This window comes from Rana temporaria, chromosome 1, assembly GCF_905171775.1.
Source record: "Rana temporaria chromosome 1, aRanTem1.1, whole genome shotgun sequence".
NCBI classification, from domain to species: Eukaryota; Metazoa; Chordata; class Amphibia; order Anura; family Ranidae; genus Rana; species Rana temporaria.
Genome location: NC_053489.1, coordinates 384,416,999 through 384,440,923, shown reverse-complemented (window position 1 = coordinate 384,440,923; position 23,925 = coordinate 384,416,999). Strand labels below are relative to the sequence as shown.

Here is a 23,925-nt window from a genome sequence, read left to right as displayed (position 1 = left end):
GCTTATCTTTAGTATTTTATATGGTTTTAGTAATAGCGCTGTAGTACCTTTTTACATAGAGATGACTGGTGACCATCTGCTTCCTGCCTGCTTCGGTGTGTTGTAACATTCTGCTCCCCATCACAGAATGCTCCGGAAGTCACGTTCAGTCGCCACCATCTTGCTACACCCCACACTCCTGCACAGTAATGATAGAGTGAGAAGGGGGCAAGCGGACATCTTGTTACACCCACAGGAGTTTTAGATTTCACACTTATTTTCAACACAAAACTGAGCTTATATGCTTAATTACAGTGTTTTAAAATCCGACGGACTGTTTAGATGTTAAATGTGAAAATCAGAGGTGTTTTGTCACATGAGCAAACATGTAAGGTCATCAGGCTTGCTGCTGCTTTCACATTTAACATTTAAACAGTCCGTCGGATTTCCAAATACTGTCTTTAAAGCGGTTGTAAACCGCATATATAATTTTTTTTTTTTTTTTTACCTGCAAGGCAAAATGCATAATCAGCTAGTATGCACCGCATAATAGCTGATTATGAAATACTTACCTCAAAACGAGGTGAACAACACTTACCTGGTTCACGCCGAGCGAGATGTCATCTTGCTCCGGCGTGTCTTCCGGGTATCGCCGCTCCAGCGCTGTGATTGGCTGGAGCGGCGCCGCTCCAGCGCTGTGATTGGCTGGAGCGGCGATGACGTCACTCCCGCGCATGCGCGCGGGAGATTTAAAATCGGCAAGGTCCGGCGGCTGCCGGATCTTCCGTCGTGGATCCCCCCTGCGCATGCGCCGCCCGCATTGCGAGGGGAATATCTCCTAAACCGTACAGGTTTAGGAGATATTCTTTTTACCTACAGGTAAGCCTTGTTATAGGCTTACCTGTAGGTAAAAGTGCAAATTTAAGGTTTACAACCGCTTTAAGCATATAAGCTTTGTTTTGTGTTGAAAATAAATCTCAAATCTAAAACTCCGGTGGGTGTAACAAGATGTCTGCTTGCCCCTTCTCACTCTATCTTTACTGTCCAGGAGTGTGGGGTGTAGCAAGATGGCGGCGAAAAAACGTCACTTCCCCAGCATTCTGTGATGGGGAGCGGAATGTGACACTGCACCGGACGATTCTTTCTCCGGGCCCCCGATGGCACGGGAGAGCCCGGAGAAGCACCGCATCCCGCCGCCTATAAGAACAATCAAGCGCGGAACCGCCACTATGATCGTTCTTATGTTGCACAGAATCGTCGACACTAACAAATGATATCTGAATGATGCCTTTAGCTGCAGGCATCATTCAGATATCCCCCCACAAAGCCCAGGACGTCATATGACGTCCACCCAGGATGGGAGATCCCATCTGTGGACGTCAAATGACTATGGCCGGGTATTGAAGTGGTTAAGTGGTAATACTTCGTACAAAATCCTTTGTTGGTAATGACAGCTTCAAGAAACCTCCTGTATAGGGATACTAGTCGCATGCATTTTTCAGGTGTCCATTCTTCCCCACAGTCTAAATCTTGAAGGTTTCCGTGGGCCTCTTCTTCTGAACTCTGATCTTTAGTTCTTTTCATAGATTTTTTATTAGATTCAAGCAGGGCCGGCCCTACCATGGGACCCGATGGTACCATTGTACCAGGTGGCACTTTCAGGGGGAGGCAAGTTGCCGCACGCCATCCCGTTCTGCCTGCTCCACTTTCCCTGTACTCAGGGCCGGCGCTACCACTAGGCAGCCGCCTAGGGCGCAGCCACGGCCACTGGTTCCCTATCTCAATGTGTGACCGTAGTAGTCCTTGCCGCCATGCAGTCCTGTGGAGGAAGAGGAGGAGGCGCTGGGAGCTTGTCGCTACCTCTATCATCCAACAGTTGTTTGGTGAGTAGGTGGATCCATGTGCTCCCCTCCCCTGACTCCTCCCATTCTGCTCTCTGCGAATCTCCTACCATGTACCATATGCAGAGCGTGGATAATGGCCGCTGTTGAGCAGCTCCTTAACTTCCTTTCCAGGATGGACGGCCGTAGTGTGGAAGGTACTGTGCATGCCGGTCCGCTGCCCGACACTGACAGCATCCCGTGACGTCACTTCCTGAACAAGGGCACCCGAACATCCCTGCTTCCAACCGCCCATGATGACCTCACACACAGCCCTAATGCTATGCTGCCATCTACTGTCTCCTGTCATCATCATGCTCCTCATCATCCCCCTGTTCCTGGCATCCCACCACCCTACCTCTGAGGCCTGTCATACATTTTATCACCCCCTGTCATCTCCATCCTCCCTGTCAGCCTTCTACCACCCACCCCTGTCATCTCCATCCTCCCTGTCAGCCTTCTACCACCCACCCCTGTCATCTCCATCCTCCCTGTCAGCCTTCTACCACCCACCCCCTGTCATCTCCATCCTCCCTGTCAGCCTTCTACCACCCACCCCTGTCCTCTCCATCCTCCCTGTCAGCCTTCTACCACCCACCCCGTCATCTCCCATCCTCCCTGTCAGCCTTCTACCACCCAACCCCTGTCAGCTTCCTACCACCCACCCCTGTCATCTTCCTATCACCCCCTGTAATCTTCATGCCCCCCTGCCAGCTTCCTACCACCCCACCCCCTTAAATTTACTGGTGCACATCACATATGATGGATGCAGGGAGGGGAGGGGGGACGCATGTAGCTGGTCTTGCCTAGGGCGCCAAATTGCCTAGCACCAGCCCTGCCTGCACTGTGATGCAAATTGCCGCCCGTTTGCCCGCTCCACTCCCCGCTGCACTGTGAGGCCAAATTGTCGCCAACCCCGCTCCGCACTCTACTGTGAGGCAAATTGATGCCAGCCAGCCCAGCCCCCTCAGCTCCCCGCTTTACCTGTTCTGCCCGCATGCTCCATTCACCTGGGCGTTGGGCCCAGGTGAATGGAGCGTGTGGGCAGAACAGGGGAACATTCAGCGAGTGGGACAGTCAGCAGGTGAGCGGGCTTGCTGGCCAATCAGCGGGCGGGGCAGCAGAGAGATAACATCATCTCTCACTGCCCACCCTGCTTCACTGCAGTTCCGCCCCCATTGTCCTGGCAGCAGAGCGATTACATTATCTCTCTGCTGCCTGCCTTAACTCTGGGACACAGCAAGTGGCAATCTGCTACGTGTGGCAGGGGAAGTCATGGCAAGTGACAATCTGCAATGTGTGGCAAGTGACATTCCGCAATGTGTAACAGGTGACGTGGCAAGTGAAAAATCCACAATGTGTGGGCAGGGGTGACGTGGCAAGTGAGAATCTGCAACGTGTGGCAAGTGACAATCCGCAATATGTGGCAGGTGGCATTGTGGCAAGTGATAATCCACAATGTGTGGCAGGTGACGTGGCAAGTGAGAATCTGCAACGTGTGGCAAGTGACAATCCGCAATGTGTGACAGGTGGTGTTGTGGCAAGTGACAATTCGCTACATGTGGCAGGTGACGTGGCAATTGACAATCCGATACGTGTAACAGGTGATGTCGTGGCAAGTGACAATCTGCAATGTGTGGCAAGTGACAATCCGCAATGTGTGACATTGTGGCAAGTGACAATCCGCAATGTGACATTGTGGCAAGTGACAATCCGCAATGTGTGGCAGGGGACAGTCCGTATCTGGTGACAGGTGACGCAGCGAGTGACAATCTGCATCTGAAGGCAGAAGACGTTGGCAAGTGACACGCTCGGGGCTCCCACTGATTCTGCAATATGGTGAGTTGAACTATTTTATTTTAATTTAATGTAGTAATAGAAATAATGCACTTCAAGCATTTTTCTTTAATTTTTTTTTACTAGTAATGGCAGTGATCTGCGATTTTTTTGCGAGACTGCTACATTGCGGTGGACAGGTCGGACACTTTTTGACACATTTTATGGGACCATTGACATCTATACAGCGATCTGTGCTATAAAAATACACTGATTACTGTGTAAATGTCACTGTCAGGGGTTAAATGTGTTCCCTGGGAGGTCTTTCTAACTGGGGGGGTGGGAATGACTGGAGGAGGAGAGAGATCTCTGTTCCTAATCACTAGGAACAGCAGATCTGTCTCTCCTCCCCTGTCAGAATGGGGATCTGTCTGTTACACTGTGGAGCGATCGTAGGTGGCCGGCTGACATTGCGGCCGCCGGCCACGCACAGGTCCTTTTATACTCCTATATACATGTATAGAGCCATGACCGTTCCTCTTTATACTTCTACATACATGCATAGAGCCATGACAGGTCCTCTTTATACTCCTACATACACGTATAGAGCCATGACAGGTCCTCTTTATACTTCTATATACACGTATAATGCCATGATCGTTCCTCTTTACATGCATGAATAGAGCCATAACAGGTCCTTTTTATAGAGCCATGACAGGTCCTCTTTATACACCTTAACATGTATAGAGCCATGACAGGTTCTCTTTGTACTCCTATACATGTATAAAGCCATAACGGGTCCTCTTTATACTCCTGTATACATGTATAGAGCCATAACAGGTCCTCTTTAGTTATCATGATATAAAATAATGGGTGTGGGGGCATTTTGGTGGAGTTTTTTTTGGGGGGGGGGGGGGGGGTGCAGCATTTCATTCTTGGTACCAGGCAGCACAATGTCTTTGGCCGGCACTGGATTCAAGTCAGGTGATTGGCTGGGCCATTTTAGCAGCTTTATTTTCTTTCTTTGAAACCAATTGAGTGTTTTCCTTTGTGTTTTGGGATCATTGTCTTGCTGAAATGTCCACCCTCATTTCATCTTCGAGGGGAGAAAGCTTTGGGACTCTATATGAAAACATGGCCTGGTAAGGCCATGCATTTCCATCCCTATCAATGTAACAAAGAGAGCAACAGGAGGGTGGGATTTTACATTGAAGCACATGGTAGCAATTGAATAAATTGGTGGATATATAAAGTGTTTATTAAGTCCTATACAGAGGTTCCTTACAGGTTGCATGTTTCAGTCTAAAAACAATTAAACATGATAATAACACTGGTAACACATGACATAACATGATGATATTACACAGTCTGCCAATTGCGCAAGGTAATACCTGCATGACCTATGGCCTCACTAGTCCTATCATAATGGTTAAAAAGCATAAAACATAAAATATGATACAAAAATTTAAACGCAGCATCTGTTATCTCTACGCGTTTCGTGGCTATTGGGTCACTCATCAGGAGAAAGCACATGATGTATCTGTAATTGAAAAATATGTGATAACTAAATGGTCTAACATATATCAACATGAACACCCCCAAAAATGCATTGTCTACTCACTAAAAAAACGTATGTTGATGGTGAAAAGCTGAAGGTAGTGAGCCCTCCAGGGACATTATGGGCCCGGGAGCTGAGGTGGACAAGCCAGCAAAAGAAACAAACACGGGCACCATCCAGTGTGGACAAGGAACTGCAGGGTACTGGGGGAATGTGGGTGGTGGGTAACCAACCAAGTAGGGTCTCTGTTAAGGAAAATGTGAGGATTGAGAATTATATATTGTAGAAACTGTGTGGGGTAAAGGAGTGATGAGTGCAAGAGTGAAGGAAAACCAACACTGTGAACTCAACAAGAATAAGTGAGAAAGTGATAGATAGTACCCACCAATGTACTGGGAACCCGGAGACTGAGTGATAGACTATATAGAAAAGTTACTCATGGAGTGCAAAGTTACCTGGTACTAAAAGGAAGGAGGACAAGATTCAAGGGAGTGCATGAGGTCCAGTGTGTGAAGTGCCCCAAGTGCCAAATCCCCCCGTAAGGACGCCCATATAAGCTTTACCGTGGGACAGCCCGCCTACATCACGCATTAGTAGCAAGTGAGGTGGAGGCACCAGAAGCCGGGTGACTATGTGTCCATCAGTGTGTGCCATCAACACCTCCCATGGTGCTCGCAAAAGTGTGGTAACATCCCGCAGTATGCGTGGCGGCACCATGGGGACAACGTATGCCCAGCATGGGTAGAGTAACTTCGATGCACAGTGACACCTGCCCACCCCAGGCATCAGAGGCGGGGGAATGGGAGGAGGCTCGCAGTGCGAATCGCAGCTGCTCCAGACTAAATGACAAACAGGCAGCCAAACAACACACACCATCAACAGGAATGGTTTAGCTAGTATTGTATATCTGGTATCAATGTAAGAAAAGTAAATTTCATCTTCATCATCCTGGTAGATGGTAGCAGATTTTTATTGGTAAATTTTTCCATTCATCCTTCCTTCAATGACTTGAAGTTTGCCAGTACTGTATGCTAAAAAAATGCGCCATGACTAACTGCCACTGACCAATGATAATACTGTCATTGTGCTAATGACACTGGCTGGGAAGGGGTTAACATGTAGGGCGATCAAGGGGTTAAATGTAAGCCTAACTATGTGTAAAGTGTGCTGCTTTTACTACTAGATCTCTGTTTCTCATCTATGCTTTGCGGGGATGATAAACTGACAGATCACTTCCCCTGTACAGAATTCTGCGTTTATGAACACAGAGCTCTGGGCTGTAATTGCACGCAGCCAATCAGCAGGTCACGACCTTTGAATCATCGGATGCGACTTGCTGACAGGCCTCCCACTGTGTACAATCACAACAGGTGCCAGGCGGGGGCGTGCACCCTAAACTGGGAAGTAGGCTACCCATACATTACTAAGTAAGGGTACATCGCATTGCCTACAGCGGCTACCCGCCTGCTCACCCGGAGTACATCACGGGCAGACGGCAAGTGTTTAACCACTTGCTTACTGGGCACTTAAACCCCCCTCCTGCCAAGACCAATTTTCAGCTTTCAGCACTCTCACTCTTTGAATGAATTGCACGGTCATACAACACTGTACCCTCAAATAGAGATTTATTTTGGTTGTATTCGATCACCTCTGCAGTTTTTTTTTTTTTTTTTTTTTTAAAAAAAAAAAATACAAAACTGTTTTATATTTAGTCATAACATTTTGCATACTGGTAATTTTTCTCCTTCGTTGATGTACGCTGATGAGGCTGCATTGATGGGCGGCACTGGTGGGCACCGATAAGGCGGCACTGGTGGGCAATGAGAGACGGCACTGGTGGGCACTGAGAGTGGCACTGATGGGCATTTAAAACATAAAGTGTAGCGCTAAATATAGGTGAATAAGAGATTGGATATGTTGATAAATATCCAATCATATAAAAACCGTAGAAGTGAAACATGATAAGATATCCACAGATACGGGATAAACTATAAAAAAAAGTCTCTTACTTAAATAAATCTATGAAGACAGTTCATAATAGGTAGTTGTGCAAAAATTGAAGTGGCTTAATCTTCACAGATAAAAGATGAAAAAATCCAGCACCGAAGTGGATGGAGGCTTACCGGAAACAGTGGAACCCAGGAATAGGCTTTATACCTAGTGGGTCATAAACACTTGTAATTGATGGTACCAGCATGAAGGTGAAGTCCAATGCAGGATCAGGAAGGGAACAACTTGGGAATCAACTTGAGATGTATTTGTAAACTCGGATCCATAAGGAGGTTCAGACACTCAATTCATAGAAGGAAGGAGAAAGAAGGCAAAGATGCACATAGTGTAAATCCGTTTTCAAAAAAGTTTACTTGGCAAGCAAAGTTTAAAAGTTACACTCACATTTTCAGCACTTGTATCAGGCATATAACAATAGGCAGTAATGTCAGCAGGGTTCCCGGCGCGTTTCGATCTAATCGATCATCATCTGGGGTGCTGATGGGCTTTGTTGGGTGGCACTGAAAATGGCACTAATAGGTGGCATTGATAGGTGGCAGTGATGGGCACTGATCAGCACTGGTAGGTGAGACTGATATGCAGCACTGCTAGGTGGCGCCACTGGTGGGCATTGATAGGTGGTACTGATTGGCACTGGTGGTCACTGTGGGCACTGGCAGGGGGCATTGGTGTGCAGTAATGAGGCTAGATGGTGCCTCTTCCACTGGGGACCGATGTCCCCTATTGCAGGAGCCGGTGATCGGCTTTTTTCTCTTTCGTTCAATGGAAGGACACAGCCTTAATCTTGACAAAGTGGGTAGTAGCCTTCCCTTAGGAGTGACTAGGCAGAAAGTGTTAACTTCAAAGCTGAACAGCGCACCCCAGGTCCACTGGCTATATCCCCTTAGCCTGCACCAAGCAGTTCAGTTTTTTTCTGTCTAGTTAAAGAGAAGAGACATGGCTCCCTTCGGGCCCATAGGCCTGGAGGCTTTATTCAAATCTACTTTGGATTTTGGATTTATTTTTACATTTTTTTTCCTGTGATTCTTTGATCAACTGCCGACAAGGCGACAGGCTGGATCCCAGATCCTTGTCCCCCCTAGTTTTCGCCATCGAGCGTGTGCCGACCATAGTTTACGCACTGGGTTGCCACGACATGCCCGTCGCTCACACCGGGCCGACAGTCACCTCCTTTACCATGCGGGAGATGGTCTGTCTAGGATGCTTCCAGCACAACCCTTATGAACGGTAAGTAGTAATCCCCTGCTTCGGCAGGAAGACAGAGCTGGGCATCCCTGGAGAGGTGAGTAAAGGGGCCTTGTCCCCCTTCTCCCCCTCCCTCTCTTCCCTCCTCCTTAGACTCTCTGAGCTAGCTGCTGGCAGAGGTTTCTCTGGGGAGCTTCACTTGGGGAACCATAAGTCGCTAAATCGGTGTATAAAGCTGCATAAGAGATTCTGCTTACCTGTGTGTCCTGCTCCTATGCTGTCGGCGGCCATGTTTGGTGTGTCCATGCTGTATTTCTTTACTTGCACTGGCGGCCATGTTCTTGTAGCCGCATCTGTATTGGCCTCTAACGACGCTCGGTGGCCATTTTCCTTGGTGATTCCTGCTGATGTGTACTGACTGCTGCATCTGTATTGGCCTCTAACGACACTCGGTGGCCATTTTCCTGGTGATTCCTGCTGATGTGTACTGACTGCTGCATCTGTATTGGCCTCTAGCGGCGCTCGGTGGCCATTTTCCTGCTGATTCCTGCTGATGTGTACTGACTGCTGCATTGCAAGTAACGATCGTTCAGGGCAACCGCCGTCTCTGGAGCCTGGAGAAAAATCATGGGTTCCTTGAGTAAGTCGCGTGCCAGTGACGTAACGCGGTAGGGAGGAGCCTGCGATCGAATCCGAGTGCATCGGATCGAGCTGAGGAAACAGCATACTGAGTGGCGTTTTCATGCTTTATACTGAAAGCGGGGATTCGTGAGTGCATATGTCAATACTCTGATTACATTTTTGATCTGTCATCGAATAATTGCGCAATGAGGTTTTTTCTCTTTTCTTTCATGCAATCCCTGTCTTGTGAGTGCCTGTATCTTCTGATCACAGCGGTGGAGGGCTGGATTAGCATTCAGATTGAAGAGAGTGATTTTTTCCCTGCATGGAATCCTGCTAATCACTGTGCACTAATTAAGGACATATTAGTAATTCACAGTTTATGGAGTGTTCTCCCTGATTAGTTTTCTTTGTACGTTTTATCACCTTTTAAGTTAATATTAGCGCATCTATATTTTATGTTTCACTGTTTGGATTTGGTATCACTCAAGATAGCAGCTATAATATTTGGTTTTTTATTTAGGTGCACGTGGAATTGATTATTTAATTAGCGCTGTAGTATATTTTTCACATTACTAGTAAGTGACCTTATCACCGCAGTGCGAGATACTCAAAAAATACAGGGGTCTGCAGAAGCAGCAGACGCGCACGGTCCCCTTCGGGTTCCGTAAGTGACCCGCACTGCTAAGGTGTTTCCTTGTGTGTCTTATTTTAGAAAAAATGGACCTCGCCCCGACAGTGGACCCTCCTGTGTCCAGATTAAACAAGCTAACACCATAACCAGTGGAAGGGGCTCCCGCCTTCAAAGACCCTGCGGACAAGAAGGCTGAGGCGATCACCCGCAACCTGTACACGGTAGTGGGCTCGGTGGTACGCTCAAATATATTTGGGGGCCCTGGTGTCTCAGGCACTCACGGAATGGGCAAAGATGCTGCTCAATGGGTTACAAGCACGTCAGGCTTCCCCGAACAAGGTAGCCCTAGCTGACCAATTAGTACAAGGCCTAAAATTCGTTTGCGAATCAGCCTTGGACACTATTCCTCTGCTGGCCAGGGCAGCAGAGGGCCCTTCTTTACCGCACACAAGCGTTTTTTTCGTCCACCCAGTACGGCGGTAAAAGACCAAAGGCCGATAAAGCGCCTGCTCAGGACAGAGATGTCCCTGTTTCGCAAACCCAACAGGCCTGCAGACCAAGCTACGTCCGCCATGAAGGTTTTGCCCCCACCCATCTCTCGGGTGGGGGACGTCTTTGCGACCCGGTGGACATGTCAGGTCCCCAACCGGTGGGTTTGCGAAGTAGTGTCTTCAGGGTACAAGATAGAATTTCTATCTTGCCCACCAAACAGATTTTTCCCTCCAACCACCAGCTACAACCGACTCGTCGGGAAGCCCTATTCAGGGCAGTTTCAAGACCTGCTGAACGCAGGTGGTTATTCCTGTCCCAGTACAGGAACGGTTTCGGGGGTTTTGCTCCAATCTGTTCATAGTACCAAAGAAGGAGGGCGTTCGCCCAATTCTGGACCTCGGGGGCCCTCAATTGCTTCGTGAAGGTACAAAGATTCCGGATGGAATTGGTTCACTCTGTCGTCACTGCCCTCCAGCCGGGGGACTTTCTGGCATCCTTGGACATCAGGGATGCCTATTTACATGTCCCCATATGCACAAAGCATCAGAGACATCTGCGCTTTGTGGTTGGGGAAGACCACTATCAATTTGTGTCTCTCCCCTTTGGCCTGGCATCGGGACCAAGGGTGTTCACCAAGGTGCTTGCCCCAATTCTCGCCCTACTAAGACAATGTGGCATCGCTATTGTGGGCTACTTGGACGACCTGCTTCTGAGAGCCGCTTCAGCCTCAGATTTAGAGGTGAGCGTGTCTATAACCTGTCAAACCCTCTGACACTTTGGTTGGGTACTGAACATTAAGAAGTCAGTAATGGTACCGACTCAACGCCTAGTATATCTGGGGTTGATTCTGGACTCCTCAGAGGCAAAGGTTTCTTCCTGTGGAAAAATTGCAGACCCTCCGGGCTGCGGAGCGGCAGTTGACATCCCAGAAATGGTCGTCACTCCGCTTTTGCATGCGAGTCCTGGGCCTCATGGTGGCCTCCTTCGAGGCAGTACCATATCTGCAATCTCTCACTGCGAGTGCTACAGAAGGAAATTCTGTCCAGATGGGACAAGTACCCATCATCCTGGATTATCAAATCCGGTTGAGCCACCTGGTCAGGACCTCCCTAGTTTGGTTGCTGACCTCACCGGCACTTCTGTCCCGGGAGTCGTTCCTTCCCTTTCACTGGATAGTCATCATGGACGCGGACCTTACCGGTTGGGGCAGAGTCTGGGGGGTTCAGGCGACCCATGGTCACTGTCCTCAGGGCATTTCCACTTCCCGAACAATGTCCTGGAACTTGGGCCATCAAACTGTGCCTCTCCACATGGTCTCGGAGGCTAAAAGGGCGTCCTGTCGGATCCAGTCGGACAACGCCACAGCAGGTGGGCATATGTCAACCATCAAGGAGGAACAATAACTCGGCTGCAGCGTCAGAGGCCGCTCACACCCTAAGGTGGGCAGAAAGGAGCGTACCGGCCCTGTCGGCCATATACATTCCGGGCACCTGAGTCGCCAGATGCTGGACCAAGGAGAATGGTCTCTGCAAACGCGGATGTGTATCAGCTCCTTTGCCCAAGATGGGGCACGCCAAACGTAGATCTCCTGGCGTCTTGACTCAATCGGAAGGTATTGAGGTTTGTGGCCAGGTCAGGAGACCCATGGGCAGACGCGACAGATGCGTTAGTAGCACTGTGGAGTCAGTATCGGCTAACCTATGCCTTCCCCCCTCTAAAGCTCCCTCCTCATCTTGCTTTGCAGAGTGGAGACAGAGGGGATTCCAATGATCCAAATTGCTCCGATTGGCCTCGGCGTCGGTGGTACGCGACCTAGTGCGTCTAGTAGAAGGGACATCCCTTGGCGTCTACCGCTAGGAAAGGACCTGCTGTCTCAAGGTCTTAACAGCATGACCTCCTAGGTGCCTCAAAAAACCACCGTTAGAGACATTAGGGAAGTTCCCTTGTTGACACTTGTAACGGCTACCCATGTAGTGAGAGGGTTTCAAGCCGTTGGAGACGTCCTTTTCCCTGGCAAGCTGCGATATGCAGGTACCGCGGTATATCCCATCGAACGCCCTTTCAAGAAACGAGACGGGCTCGTTGCAGAGTCAAGCAGGACTGACTTTTAATGCCACATTTTTCTTCCTTATATCTGGTTACAAACTGTACAGAAAACAAATGACACTCCCCCCCGCCCACCCAGGGGGGGCTTCAATACACATACTTTGAAATAATGACATTCCCTTGAGCCAATCAGTCGCTAGCCGTTTTGGCTCCTAAACTTAACTTGATCAGACAATAGAATTCAATTAACCTTTAAAACATTATCCCACACGCATAATCCCCATCAGCATACACCTCACAGGGGGCTGTTCCTACACAAAAGAGAGTTCTCATTAGCTATGCAAAGGGAACATTAGCATTCAGCAGTGAAGAATCCCTTCAATAATTAACCCTTTGAGCTCAGAATACATTGTGGTACATGCCAATTGTGACAAGCCCATGCAGTCCTTGTAGTCCTCCCTGCATGAAGATTATCGATGTCCCGGCAGCATGCATAGGTCCGTTACACTACTCCCCTTTGTGGAACACTCCGGCAGACCCGGATTGATCCTTTTCGGATCAACTTGGGGATGTCCGGTCTGCTGTTAGGGTAAAAGTTCAGTTTGCCTGGGACAGTCCGTCGGCCTTCCCAGGTCGGTAGCTGATGGTGACGGTGAATAATAGAATTCAATTCTGGAACAGTCACTTGCTTTGCTCTCTCAATGGCTCCCCATAACCTGTTGCTGATGCTCTTGGGACAGATACGGCACCACCTGGATGCAAATCCCATTTAATCTTTTGACAATTTTCGCCTGTTTGTGCATTTCAATGTTCAAGCCATGTGACATCTCATAATACATGACATAGTGTCGTTGCATCTCTGATTCTCACTGGCCAACTTGTCACATTCCCATTTTAGACTGTGATATTGTGCCGGATCTACAGACATGTCGGGGAAGGTAGTCTTACCCGGTTCTCAGCAGCAAGCGGGTTGATTCCAGCAACGCGGGTGGTCACGGCACAAGCAGCAGCAGGTGTAGGTAAATAAGCCGAAGTCAGAGGGCCAATGTCGTTGCCCAGCACCACCTCGTCAGGTAGGTTGTCCATGATACCAACTGTGGTCTTTCCTGACCCGGCTCCCCAGTCTAAGTGCACCCGGGCGGTGGGGTACGCGAAATACAGCACCCCCTGCGACCCGGACGGCAACTGTGCGAGTGGACGCGTTCTCTGGCTTTACCAGATGTTTTTGAATCAGAGTGATAGTAGTCCCGGAATCTCCTTAGGCCTTGTGCTACTTGTCCATTCACTCGTGCCTCCTGACGGTGATGCTGACGGTTATCCGGAGAGGCCGCTTGTATTGGGTCTGCTCATACCAAATTCCCAGACATTCCTCAGGGCCCACCTCGGTCTCCAGGCAGTGGGCCGCAGAGGGACGTGATGGAGTGACCTCTGTGTTGGGTGTTGTGCGTCTCCCAATTGTTATTTGTAGCTCTCAAAGGGCAATAACGAGCAATATGTCCCGTGTCGCTGCAGTGATGGCACGTCACCCTAGGCGAATCCCGGGGGTAGTTGCTAGGCCCCTGAGGACGTGGTGGGACTGGAGCCCGAAACTCTGGGCGTGGGGTGACGGTTGGAGTACGCGGTTCTACCTTCTGAGCCAGCCGCATAGTACCCTGGCTTACTTTCCTTGTCTCCGCGTACTCATCTGCTAGCCGAGCCGCCTCGTTTAAGTTAGCGGGACGGCGATCTCGTACCCAGTCTTGTATGTCTGCGGCCAGGTCTTGGAAGAAATGTTCCATTAGGAACAGCTGCAATACTTCCTCCCCGGTGTTGGCCTTGCACCCTTGGACCCAAAGGGATGCCACCCTTTGTAACTGGTTGGCCCATTCCATGTGGGAGTCCACAGCATCTTCTTGGACTCCCGGGAAGCGCCGGCGGTAGGCTTCTGGAGTTACGGCGTATCGGGTTAGCAGCGCCTTTTTAACTTGCTGGTATTGTAAAATATCTCTGGAGCGAGAGCCCGAAAGGCTTCATTGGCTTTGCCCGACAATTTCCCCGACAAAAAAGTGACCCATTGGTCTGGTGGTACCTGGTGTGTGAGCACTGCCTCTCAAAGTCCGCCAAATATCCATCTATTTCCTCCTCACTTTCTACAAAAGCTTTAAATGCAGTGAACTGTATTTTCTTTCCTGTAGCAGCAGGTGGGGGGGGGGGTAGGAACTGCAGGTGTAATGGCTGTCTCGCTCTTACCAGTTCCAGTTTCTTGTCCCCTCTTCGTTTGTATCTCTCCCTTGCTTCCCGGATCAGCTGGTTTATTAGTTCCACGGACGTTTCTGGATACAAGGATAATCTCCGCTGTACAATCCCAGTAATTACATCTTCTTGCTGACTCGGTGCAAGGGGCTCCGTTCCTTCCATGGATCCATCCATTTCGTCCAGTTCCAGCAGGTCAGCTAACAGCTCCCTCCGTGGTCTGTTGCTGGCGCTCCTACCACGACCTCTCCAATAGATCTTTTAGTGTGGATCTTTTTCAGCCTGGCGTACTGCGACTCCATTCAGCACTTGCTCTTTGGATAAAAGGACCATCCCACCGCTGCCAACCAATGTAACGGCTACCCATGTAGTGAGAGGGTCTCAGCCGTTGGAGACGTCCCTTTTCCCTGGCAAGCTGCGATATGCAGGTACCGCCGGTTATATCCCATCGAAACGCCCTTTCAAGAAACGAGACGGGCTACATTTGCAGAGTCAAGCAGGACTGACTTTTAATGCCACATTTTTCTTCCTTATATCTGGTTACATACTGTACAGAAACAAATGACACTTCCCCCCCCCACCCAGGGGGGGCTTCAATACACATACTTTGAAATAATGACATTCCCTTGAGCCAATCAGTCGCTAGCCGTTTTGGCTCCTAAACTTAACTTGATCAGACAATAGAATTCAATTAACCTTTAAAACAATTATCACTCACACTTAATCCCCATCAGCATACACCTCACAGGGGGCTGTTACCTACACAAAAGAGAGTTCTCATTAGCTATGCAAAGGGAACTTAGCATTCAGCAGTGAAGAATCCCTTCTATAATTAACCCTTTTGAGCCTCAGAATACATTGTGGTACATCCAATTGTGACAAGCCATGCAGTTCCTTGTAGTCCTCCCTGCACTTACAACACTTTCTCAGAAAGTGGTCCTTTTGGTGGCTATGTCAGTTAAGACGGTTCTGAGCTGGCAGCCTTGTCATGAAAGCTCCCTATCTGATCTTCCACAAGGATAAGGTGCTTTCGTCCGCAGCCTTCTTTTCTTCCTAAGGTCATTTCAACCTCCATCTCAAGGAAGACATTGTATTGCCTCCTTGTGTCCTCATCCGTTGAATCCTAAGGAGACAACATGGCATTCCTTGGACGTTGTCCGAGCTCCGAGAATATACTTGTCTTTTACTGCTCGGTTCCGGAGTTCAGACTCACTGTTTGTTTCGGTGGGCTGGTCCCCAAGAAGGGCTTCAGCGGTCTCATCGGCCACCATTTCGAGGTGGATCCGACAGATCCGATCAGGCTTATGCCGTAAAGGTTGGGCGCCCCTGTCACGATGCATTCGACCAGGGCAATGGTGCCTCTTGGGCTTTCTGACATCAAGCGTCTGTTTCCCAGGTGTGTAAGGCCTGGTCGCCGGTCACACTTTCACTAAACTTTACAAGTTGATGTGAGTGCATCTTCGGATGCTTCTTCGAACCGCAAAGTTTTGCAGGCGGCTGTTTAGAGTTACAACTCCTCAGTTGAGGAGCCCTGTTTTGTTTTGGGGTGAAGTTTAATTTTATGCTGTTCCAACCCATTCATTTGACACTGCTTTGGGCGTCCCACGTCCCAAGATTAAGGCTGTGTCCGTCAATGAACGAAAGAGAAAATAGGATTTTATACTCCCCATAAAATCCTTTTCTCTGAGTTCATGGACGGACACCGCACTCCCGCCCCTCTTTTTAAGTTTGTACTGCTTGCTACGAACTGAACTGCTTGGTGCAGGCTGAGGGGATATAGCCAGTAGGACCACCCGCTGGGCGGGGCTGTTCAGCTTTGAAGTTGTAACACTTTCCACTCACTTTGTCAAGATTAGGCTGTGTCTGTCCATGAACTCAGAGAAAAGGATTTTACGGTGAGTATAAAATCCAAAAAAAATTCTCCTCACGCTGTCAGTGCGAGGAAAAAAAACCTATTACCGAGCCATGTTTACATGATGTGATCAGCTGTCATTGGCTGAAAAACTGATCACGTGTTAAGGGGGCCCTGCAAGTGGCGCATGCAAAGGGAGGATGTCTATTGACTATTGGGGCCCACGCTGTTAGTCGTCATCGCTATAGCACGGGCCTCCAGTGGTTAAATATTGTCAGAAAAGCCATCCGCTCCAGATGATTGGTTTTTGAGCAGACTATGTGTTACGAAGTTAAACATCGTCTGTAAAAGGAGTGTTCAAGTAATTTAGAATTGAGGGTGATGAACCTGTGGGAAACCAAGAGAAAACATTTTCTATGGTCTCTAGGGAGGGCTGTAAAGTCAGAGGAATATGCTGAAGGTTATTGTGTTAGTCCCAGAAAGCGCACTGGTTTTAGGGTTACCATGTTTTTGTTTAGTAATTGTATGGATAAAGTAGAGTAGTCATGTTTTCACCTGCCTGTGTGTAAGTTGAGCAGCCATCAGTTTATTAACTGAATTATATTGATAAGTCGATTTCAACTTAGTTTTTATTAGCTACAAGCCCAACTCCCTTCGCAAAGTAAAGTGGTTGTAAAGCTTTTTTTTTTTTTTAAATAATAAGCATGTCATACCTGCTCCGTACAAGAGTTTTTCACAGAGCGGTCCGATCCTCCTTTTCTGAGGTCCTCCGGTTGCACTCCTGGCTCCTCCTCTTTATTGAGTGCCCCCACGGAGAGCAGCTTTCCATGGGGGCACTCGTGCGGGTGCACTGCATTTGATTAACAGCAGTGGAGCCAATGACTCCTGTTGCTATAAATCTGTCCAATGACAGCGGCTTGAGCTGCTGGGCTCGTTCTGCAGCACAGAATGTTTTTCACCTTAATACATAGAATGCATTAAGGTGAAAAACCATGAGACTTTACAACTCCTTTAGATATTTGCATAGTAGGGGGCTTTTTATGATACCGTTCTAGTACTTTGGTCAAGTAGTATGGATAGAGTATGCATTCACTTTATCCTTTCCCTGGTACTAATTTAAATAAAGATACCCCTGATATACACCCTGTGGGCATACCACAGTGTAAAAAGGCTGAAACCAGGCATGGGTTTCAAACAGAAATTTTCACCAAGATGTAAGTCAATGAGCCCATTTTTTAAAGAAGGTTCAAAAGGATGCATAAGTTGTTGCACCGATTGTGATCTTTTTTTTTTTTTAAGTTCAAGAGCTATTGAGCCATGATCTGACCAATTAATGCTTCCAATAGTGGCTGCCTTAACGTGCTGTAATAGTCAATTATCTGACAGGAATAGGTCTATACATGAATAGGTTTTCTGCCAGGAGAAATTTGAATGCACAAATCTCTAGAAAAGGCAGTCATCAGCAAATTTTGGGGCCCTTTACACAGCTGAGCTGCAAATGGCGTGGTGACCAAACCAGCATCCAGTCTACAGGGAGTGGCAGAGTGCAGAAGATATCACTTCACCTTTCCCCTGCATCCAGAACTAAGTGAGCTACATCAGCTCATTCCATGGCCGCCCTTTTTTAGCAATTGCTAGTTACTACAGCAGCAACAACTCAGTCTCGTTGGTTGGGGCCCATGCAGTCCCATATTAATAGCATCATGGACTCCTGGGCAAAAAAATTCACCATGGCCCCTACCTGGGAGATCGTAACCTGCGGCGTGTGTAGTGTATTTGCCTAATTATGCTACATATTGGGTTTGGCTTTTATGCTGATTAAAAACAACAAACACACTGTCCCATCCTCTACACCAGCCTTTCTCAACCAGTGTGCCGCGGCACACTGGTGTGCCTTCAGAGCTTCTCAGGTGTGCCGCGGGGTCAGTGGAGAGAAGGCTGTCAGATGAGCCTGCTCTCCTGCCAAACTGTGAGAAGCTCTGTCGGCTTCAAAAGTGAAAGTGAAGTGCAGAGGAGTGTGCTGTGCTCTCTGCTTCCCCCTAGAGTGCAGTACCCGGCTGAATGAGGAATCTGGAAAGGTACTGAGCTAGAAGCTAGATTCATTTTAAAAAGGCTTTATACATGTGTCTGTGTACATGTGAGTGTCTGTGTGTGTGTGTGCATGTGTGTGTGTGTATGTATGTATGTGTGTAAGCATGTGTCTGTGTGTATGTTACTTTTAATCCTGACCCCCCCCCCCCCCCCCCATTCCTGTACCATCATAATGGCTTTTGTAGGGCTTGTTTGATAGCAGCAAGGACTGCGGCTCCTCTGAAAAACAATCCATGCACAGATCGCTTTTCAGAGGCATTTGACAGGCGGTAAAGAGGAATTATGTTGCCTCTTTACCACCTGTTTTAAGCCCGTAAATGCAGCATCACTACACCGCAACCGTGCAATGCACACAGTTGCGGGGTAGTTGCAGTGCAGCCCCATTCACCCTCAGTATACCGCCAGTTGCAGCCACAGCATGTGAACACCATCAGCTGCTGCCTCTGCAGCTAAAGGTGAAGAAGATGGGGGTGGTCAAAACAGCTCAACCATGTGGTTTTACCGCCCCTATGACATTTGAACAAGCCCTTGGTTCACATCTGTGTAGCTGCATGAAGGGCAGTCCATTAATTTCCGTACCCACAAAAATGCAGGAAAACAAGTCGCCAACCTTTTTTTTTTTTAATTGCACTGCAGCAAAAGCACCCCACGTTTTCCAATGTGTGGGGGCATCATTAAGAATTAATGGTACCCCTAAAGAGCAGAGCATTTGTCCGTGTGTCAGGAATGAGCATGATTTTGCGCGTGTTCTGCGACACACCGTAATGTGAACCAAGCCTTGGACTGGGGTGCCTCAAGACTGAAAATACTTTTTAAGGGCGCTCCGACTGGAAAAAGGTTGAGAAACACTGCTCTACACATTGCCCCCCCCCCCCCCCCCCCCCCCCCCCCCCCCATATACACTGACCCTCTTTTCCCCTGTACACACTGCTCCCGCTCCTTTTTTTTTTTTTTTTTACACCATCCCCCTCCCTGTACACACTGCCCCCTGTCATTAAATGCCTCTCCCAGCCTATCAGTAGCCTGAATTTATGTATGTCTGTACACAGTGCAGGGCTGGCAGGAGGGCACAGTACCGAGTGGGCCAGGTTTCTTCGCTCTGGACCTAAGCATTCTTCTCTGCTCAGAAACTGTGTCTCTTGCTGACCTAATCCCAGGGGGCATTTCACCAGGAAACCTGTTACAAATGAAGAGCTCTGTGATCTGGAAAGGGCAATAGTATTCAGGACTAAAGTGTCAGGTTTACTGTGGCCATCTGAAGAGCAAAGGCTTCCAGAACTCCTTTGTGCAACTTCAGGTGCTCTGCTCTCATGCTTCTGAGCCGAAGGGGGAGAGAGAGGGCACTCCCTGCATCTTCTGATCTGTCTTATATTCACTCAGACAGGCCCACTATGTTATATGCAGGCAATGTAGGGATTGGACCCCTCTCAGGCACTTTGAGCTGCATGCGGTGGTGGGAAAATGCCAGGCTCCCCAGCTGTTTAATCACAGGGTGTGCCCCTGAGTGTCATCAGACCTCACTCAAAGCATGCCACATTCCAAGCTCAGCTGCAATAGAATGGCTGACTGTGCATGTGCAGTTTATGTTTACTGGCAGAGCTGTCATTATTACTGCAGCTCCACCATGTTTACTGACTTTTCACATGTTCACAGAGTTCCAGAAACAAGGAATGTAGGGCGGTGGCCGTCCTTTTTTGGCTCTTTGTCTTTATTTCACCTGATGATCAAGCCAGTAGCACACTTTTTTTCTCAGGGCGTCTGCATTCTGGATTTAGTAGTGACGTAGAAACCTATGGACAGCAGAATTGTCAGTGTGGGGAGAGGATAGTGGTAAACTAGCAGATTTGGATAGACTTGACTAATAAATCGAAAGCTGAACTTCAGCTAACACATTTAGGCAGTTGCTGCAAACTGTTTTTTCCTTTTTGGATAAAAGTTTTACATAAATTATTAAACATGACCATTGTAAGAAACCCTGTTAAATGGTTTGTCTCAACCTTTTAACTGCTACTTTATCTAAACAGTCTGGTCTGGTAAAGAAAGTTGAAAAATAACACAGGCTATGTTCGTATGGGCGTCTAGCACCGGTGCAAATGACAATGGCAGGAATCTGCTGATTCCTGCAGCGGTTATTGACACCTGTGGGCTGTACACTTCAATAACAGGTTGTGTTCAGCAGCGATCACTACAGGTATTGCTGGTTGGGCAAACAGCCACAGATAGCTACAGCTGCTGACCTGTCAGTATTTGAAGTATACAGGGCTCGGCAGCTACAGCTTGCCGCTCACAGTTGGCAGAAACAGCTGCAGGAATCTGCAGATTCCTGCTGCTGTCATAAACACCGGTGCCAGTCACCTGTGCGAATGTAGCCTAACTGGCTGGTTCACCAGGTGAAAATAAAGGAAAAGCATTGTTCAATGAACTTTGTACATTCAGCCTGCCCACACATGGTTTCATCTCTAAACATCAGGAAGTCTGTTATACCTGATCTCTTTGTATGTCTTGGTCCCCAGGTATCTGGTATCTGGGTGGCCTTGATTGCAGCAGGAAAATTTATTTTTTTCGTTGGAAGATAGTTTTGATGGATGCATGTTTTTCAGGATTAGATGGCATGCTGGGCACCATATCTGGTCAGGAGAGCTGGTTCCAGGAGGAGTCATGGCTACTAGTCAACTTTTTGTAACTTGGGGTGACCTTCATTGAATGGACACTGAGGGGACATCAGTGTGAGTTCATTCAGACATTGTCATTGTGCATGCTTATTTCACCCATCAAGTGAATTTTGACAGCAGTGCAAGACAGTAAAATTGTGTGTTTTGAGTTTTATTTTGTTTTGGCTGTCTGTTCCCTTTTCGTAAGATTTTCTACTTATGGTTTCGGAGACATATTAGAAAATGAAAATAAATCTCTACAAAGCAAAGGGGATTCCTGAATTCCTCTATTGAATAGTAGTCAACAGATGGGGTGTCCCTGTTGAATGACTTACCCTCATTTTTTCTTCTGGTGACAGCCCTAACATGGTTCCCTGTTACTTATTGTTTCAATGACAGTGGTCAGTAGGATAAATGGTAAATCTGTCTAGCAGGGATATAGACATCTGTAAAAATGTGACAGGAGTTCTAATCATTCTCTATTCTCTCCTTAATTAAAAATAAGTTTTAGCTATATATATATATATATATATATATATATATATATATATATATATATACTATATATATATATATATATTATAGAGAGAGAGATCTCTCTCTCTATATCTATCATCTCTTATAAGTTATGAAAACATTTCTTTAGACTTCACTGATGTTTGTTTTAGGCACTGTACTGTGCAGTTTCAAAGACCATTCGTCAAGTTAATGCATAAGGCACCTATTAGCCTATACTGTTTTGATAATTTTCTTCTAGTAGCGTTATTCATGTTCAACTTGTCCTGTTTTGTAATATGCTGCTATTTAGCCACTCATTTAAGGTGCTTTCTTAGTTCTGTCTTTCTCTGTCAATCTACTTTTATAGGTAGAGTTTGATGATGCATCTCAGCTGATGGTAAAACGCAATGAAATCTTTACATTGGATGAGCCGCTGCCAAAAAGAGTGAAATGTCGATTGGTAAGTTCTTCTATGGCAATCGGTGCAAAAACAGTTTAGGGTGTCCCTGTTTCTTATATACTGACTGTAACTTATCTTTACACATGTATTTGCTAGCAACGTATATTGTAATCAGATTGTGTAAGTTATTAGCATGGTTTTTGAGCGGATTACATAGATATACTGCTGCGTGAATGGCTCTCCTGGGCAAAACCCCATACTGTACGACTTTCCCTTTAAGAGCTGCTAGAGGGCACGCACCCACTGCATGACAGGGGACCCGATGGGTGTGGCCGGCGCAATCGTGTGCACGAGAGCCAGCACGAGGAACACACAAATCCCTGTTCTGTCAGGAAGAGGAGACATATCGGTGCATATGGTCCTAAAAATATGTCAAAAGTGTCCGATCTGTCTGTCGAAATGTCGCAGTACCGCTAAAAATCGCAGATGACCGCCATTACTAGTAAAAAAAAAATAATAATAAAAATGCCATAAATCTTTCCCATAGTTTGTAGATGCTAGAACTGTTGCACAAACCAATCAATATACGCTTATTGCAATTTTTGTTGTTTTTTTTTACCAAAAATATGTAGAAAAATATATTTTGGCCTAAACTAGGGAATAAATTGTTTTTTATTTTATTTTTATTTTTTTTATTTACGCTTTTTTTTTGTTTATAGCACAAAAAATAAAAACTGCATAAGTGATCAAATAGCACCAAAAGAAAGCTCTATTTGTGGGGACAAAAAGTTTGCAAATTTTCTTTGGGTACAGCATTGCATGACCGCGCAATTGACAGTTAAAATGACGCAGTGCCAAATTGCAAAAAATGCTCTGGTCAGGAAGGGGGTAAAATCTTCTGGGGCTGAAGTGGTTAAAGAGTAGTGGCAGAGAACCAGTTAGTGAACTGCTAAAGTTGCTAAATGCAAAAAAAAAAAAAAAAAAGGAATGGCTGGAAAATGACCCTCCCTGTTGTGCTTCTGGAAGAATGGTCAAACATTCCCCACACTCCTAAACCTTGTGGACAGCCTTCCCAGAAGAGTTGAAGCTGTTATAGCTGCAAAGGGTGGGTCAACTCCATATTGAACACTATGGACTAAGACTGGGATGTCATTAATGTTCATGTTCATGTGCAGGTGTCCCAATACTTGACAATATAGTGTGTGAAATAAATAAATATATATATATATATATGGAACAATAATCAAACTAAAAACCAGATAAATCTGTCTCAGTCAGAGATTATAAACAGCGCTAATGTTGAGAGTGACAGTAATAGGTGACCAACACCACCATAAAAGTTTGACAGAAAGAACATGCAGAGTGTTTCAAAAAGTGTCCAGATGGAGGTCCTGAAGTAATAGCAGTGTGCACCTTCCACCGAATTCCTTAGATCCACCACAAGTGAACACACTTGTTCACTTGGGGTTCAAACTCACCAAGACGAATAAATAAACAGGCCTTTCAGCAGAAAGTAATCGTCAAGGTTGAAACACTGCGGACTGCATCAGTCAGGGAGATGATTGGTTATGATGGGCCTGCATGGACCGTAGAGACGGACAGACAGTACACCAGCAGGATGACCCGCGCATGGGAGAATATCATGAATGAAACATCCGAAATAAGAGCCACAGGAACCCCAACATGAGCTCCGGGCGCCATTTGTGAGAGCTGTGTTGTTTTTACACACTTTTTATTTTTGGAAGACCTAAATATGGTCCCCATTTTTTGGTGCTGCAATTAAACCATTTACGTCCCTTTTTTGGCGCTGAGCGGTGTACTGAAGGCCTATAGTTACACCTTTCTTTTTATATATAGATATATACATACACAGGTGAAAGTCGAAAAACTTGAATATCGTGCAAAAGTTCATTTTTTTCACTAATGCAACATAAAACGTGAAACTAATATATGAGATGGACTCATTACATGCAAAGCAAGATAGTTCAAGCCATGATTTGTCATAATTGTGATGATTATG

General features: G+C 47.0%; 1 protein-coding gene across 2 annotated transcripts in view; it reads left to right on the top strand.

The window, feature by feature from the left end:
• KDM4B (lysine demethylase 4B) overlaps positions 1-23,925 on the top strand; it is a 609,325-nt gene that overhangs the window by 563,736 nt on the left and 21,664 nt on the right. The window contains exon 21 of one of the 2 annotated variants that reach the window (XM_040322533.1): positions 21,873-21,965. The exons of the other annotated variant lie outside the window; for it this stretch is intronic. Coding sequence (XP_040178467.1) covers positions 21,873-21,965 — 93 coding nt within the window. The remainder of the gene's footprint in view (positions 1-21,872; positions 21,966-23,925) is intronic. 2 annotated transcript variants of the gene reach the window in all.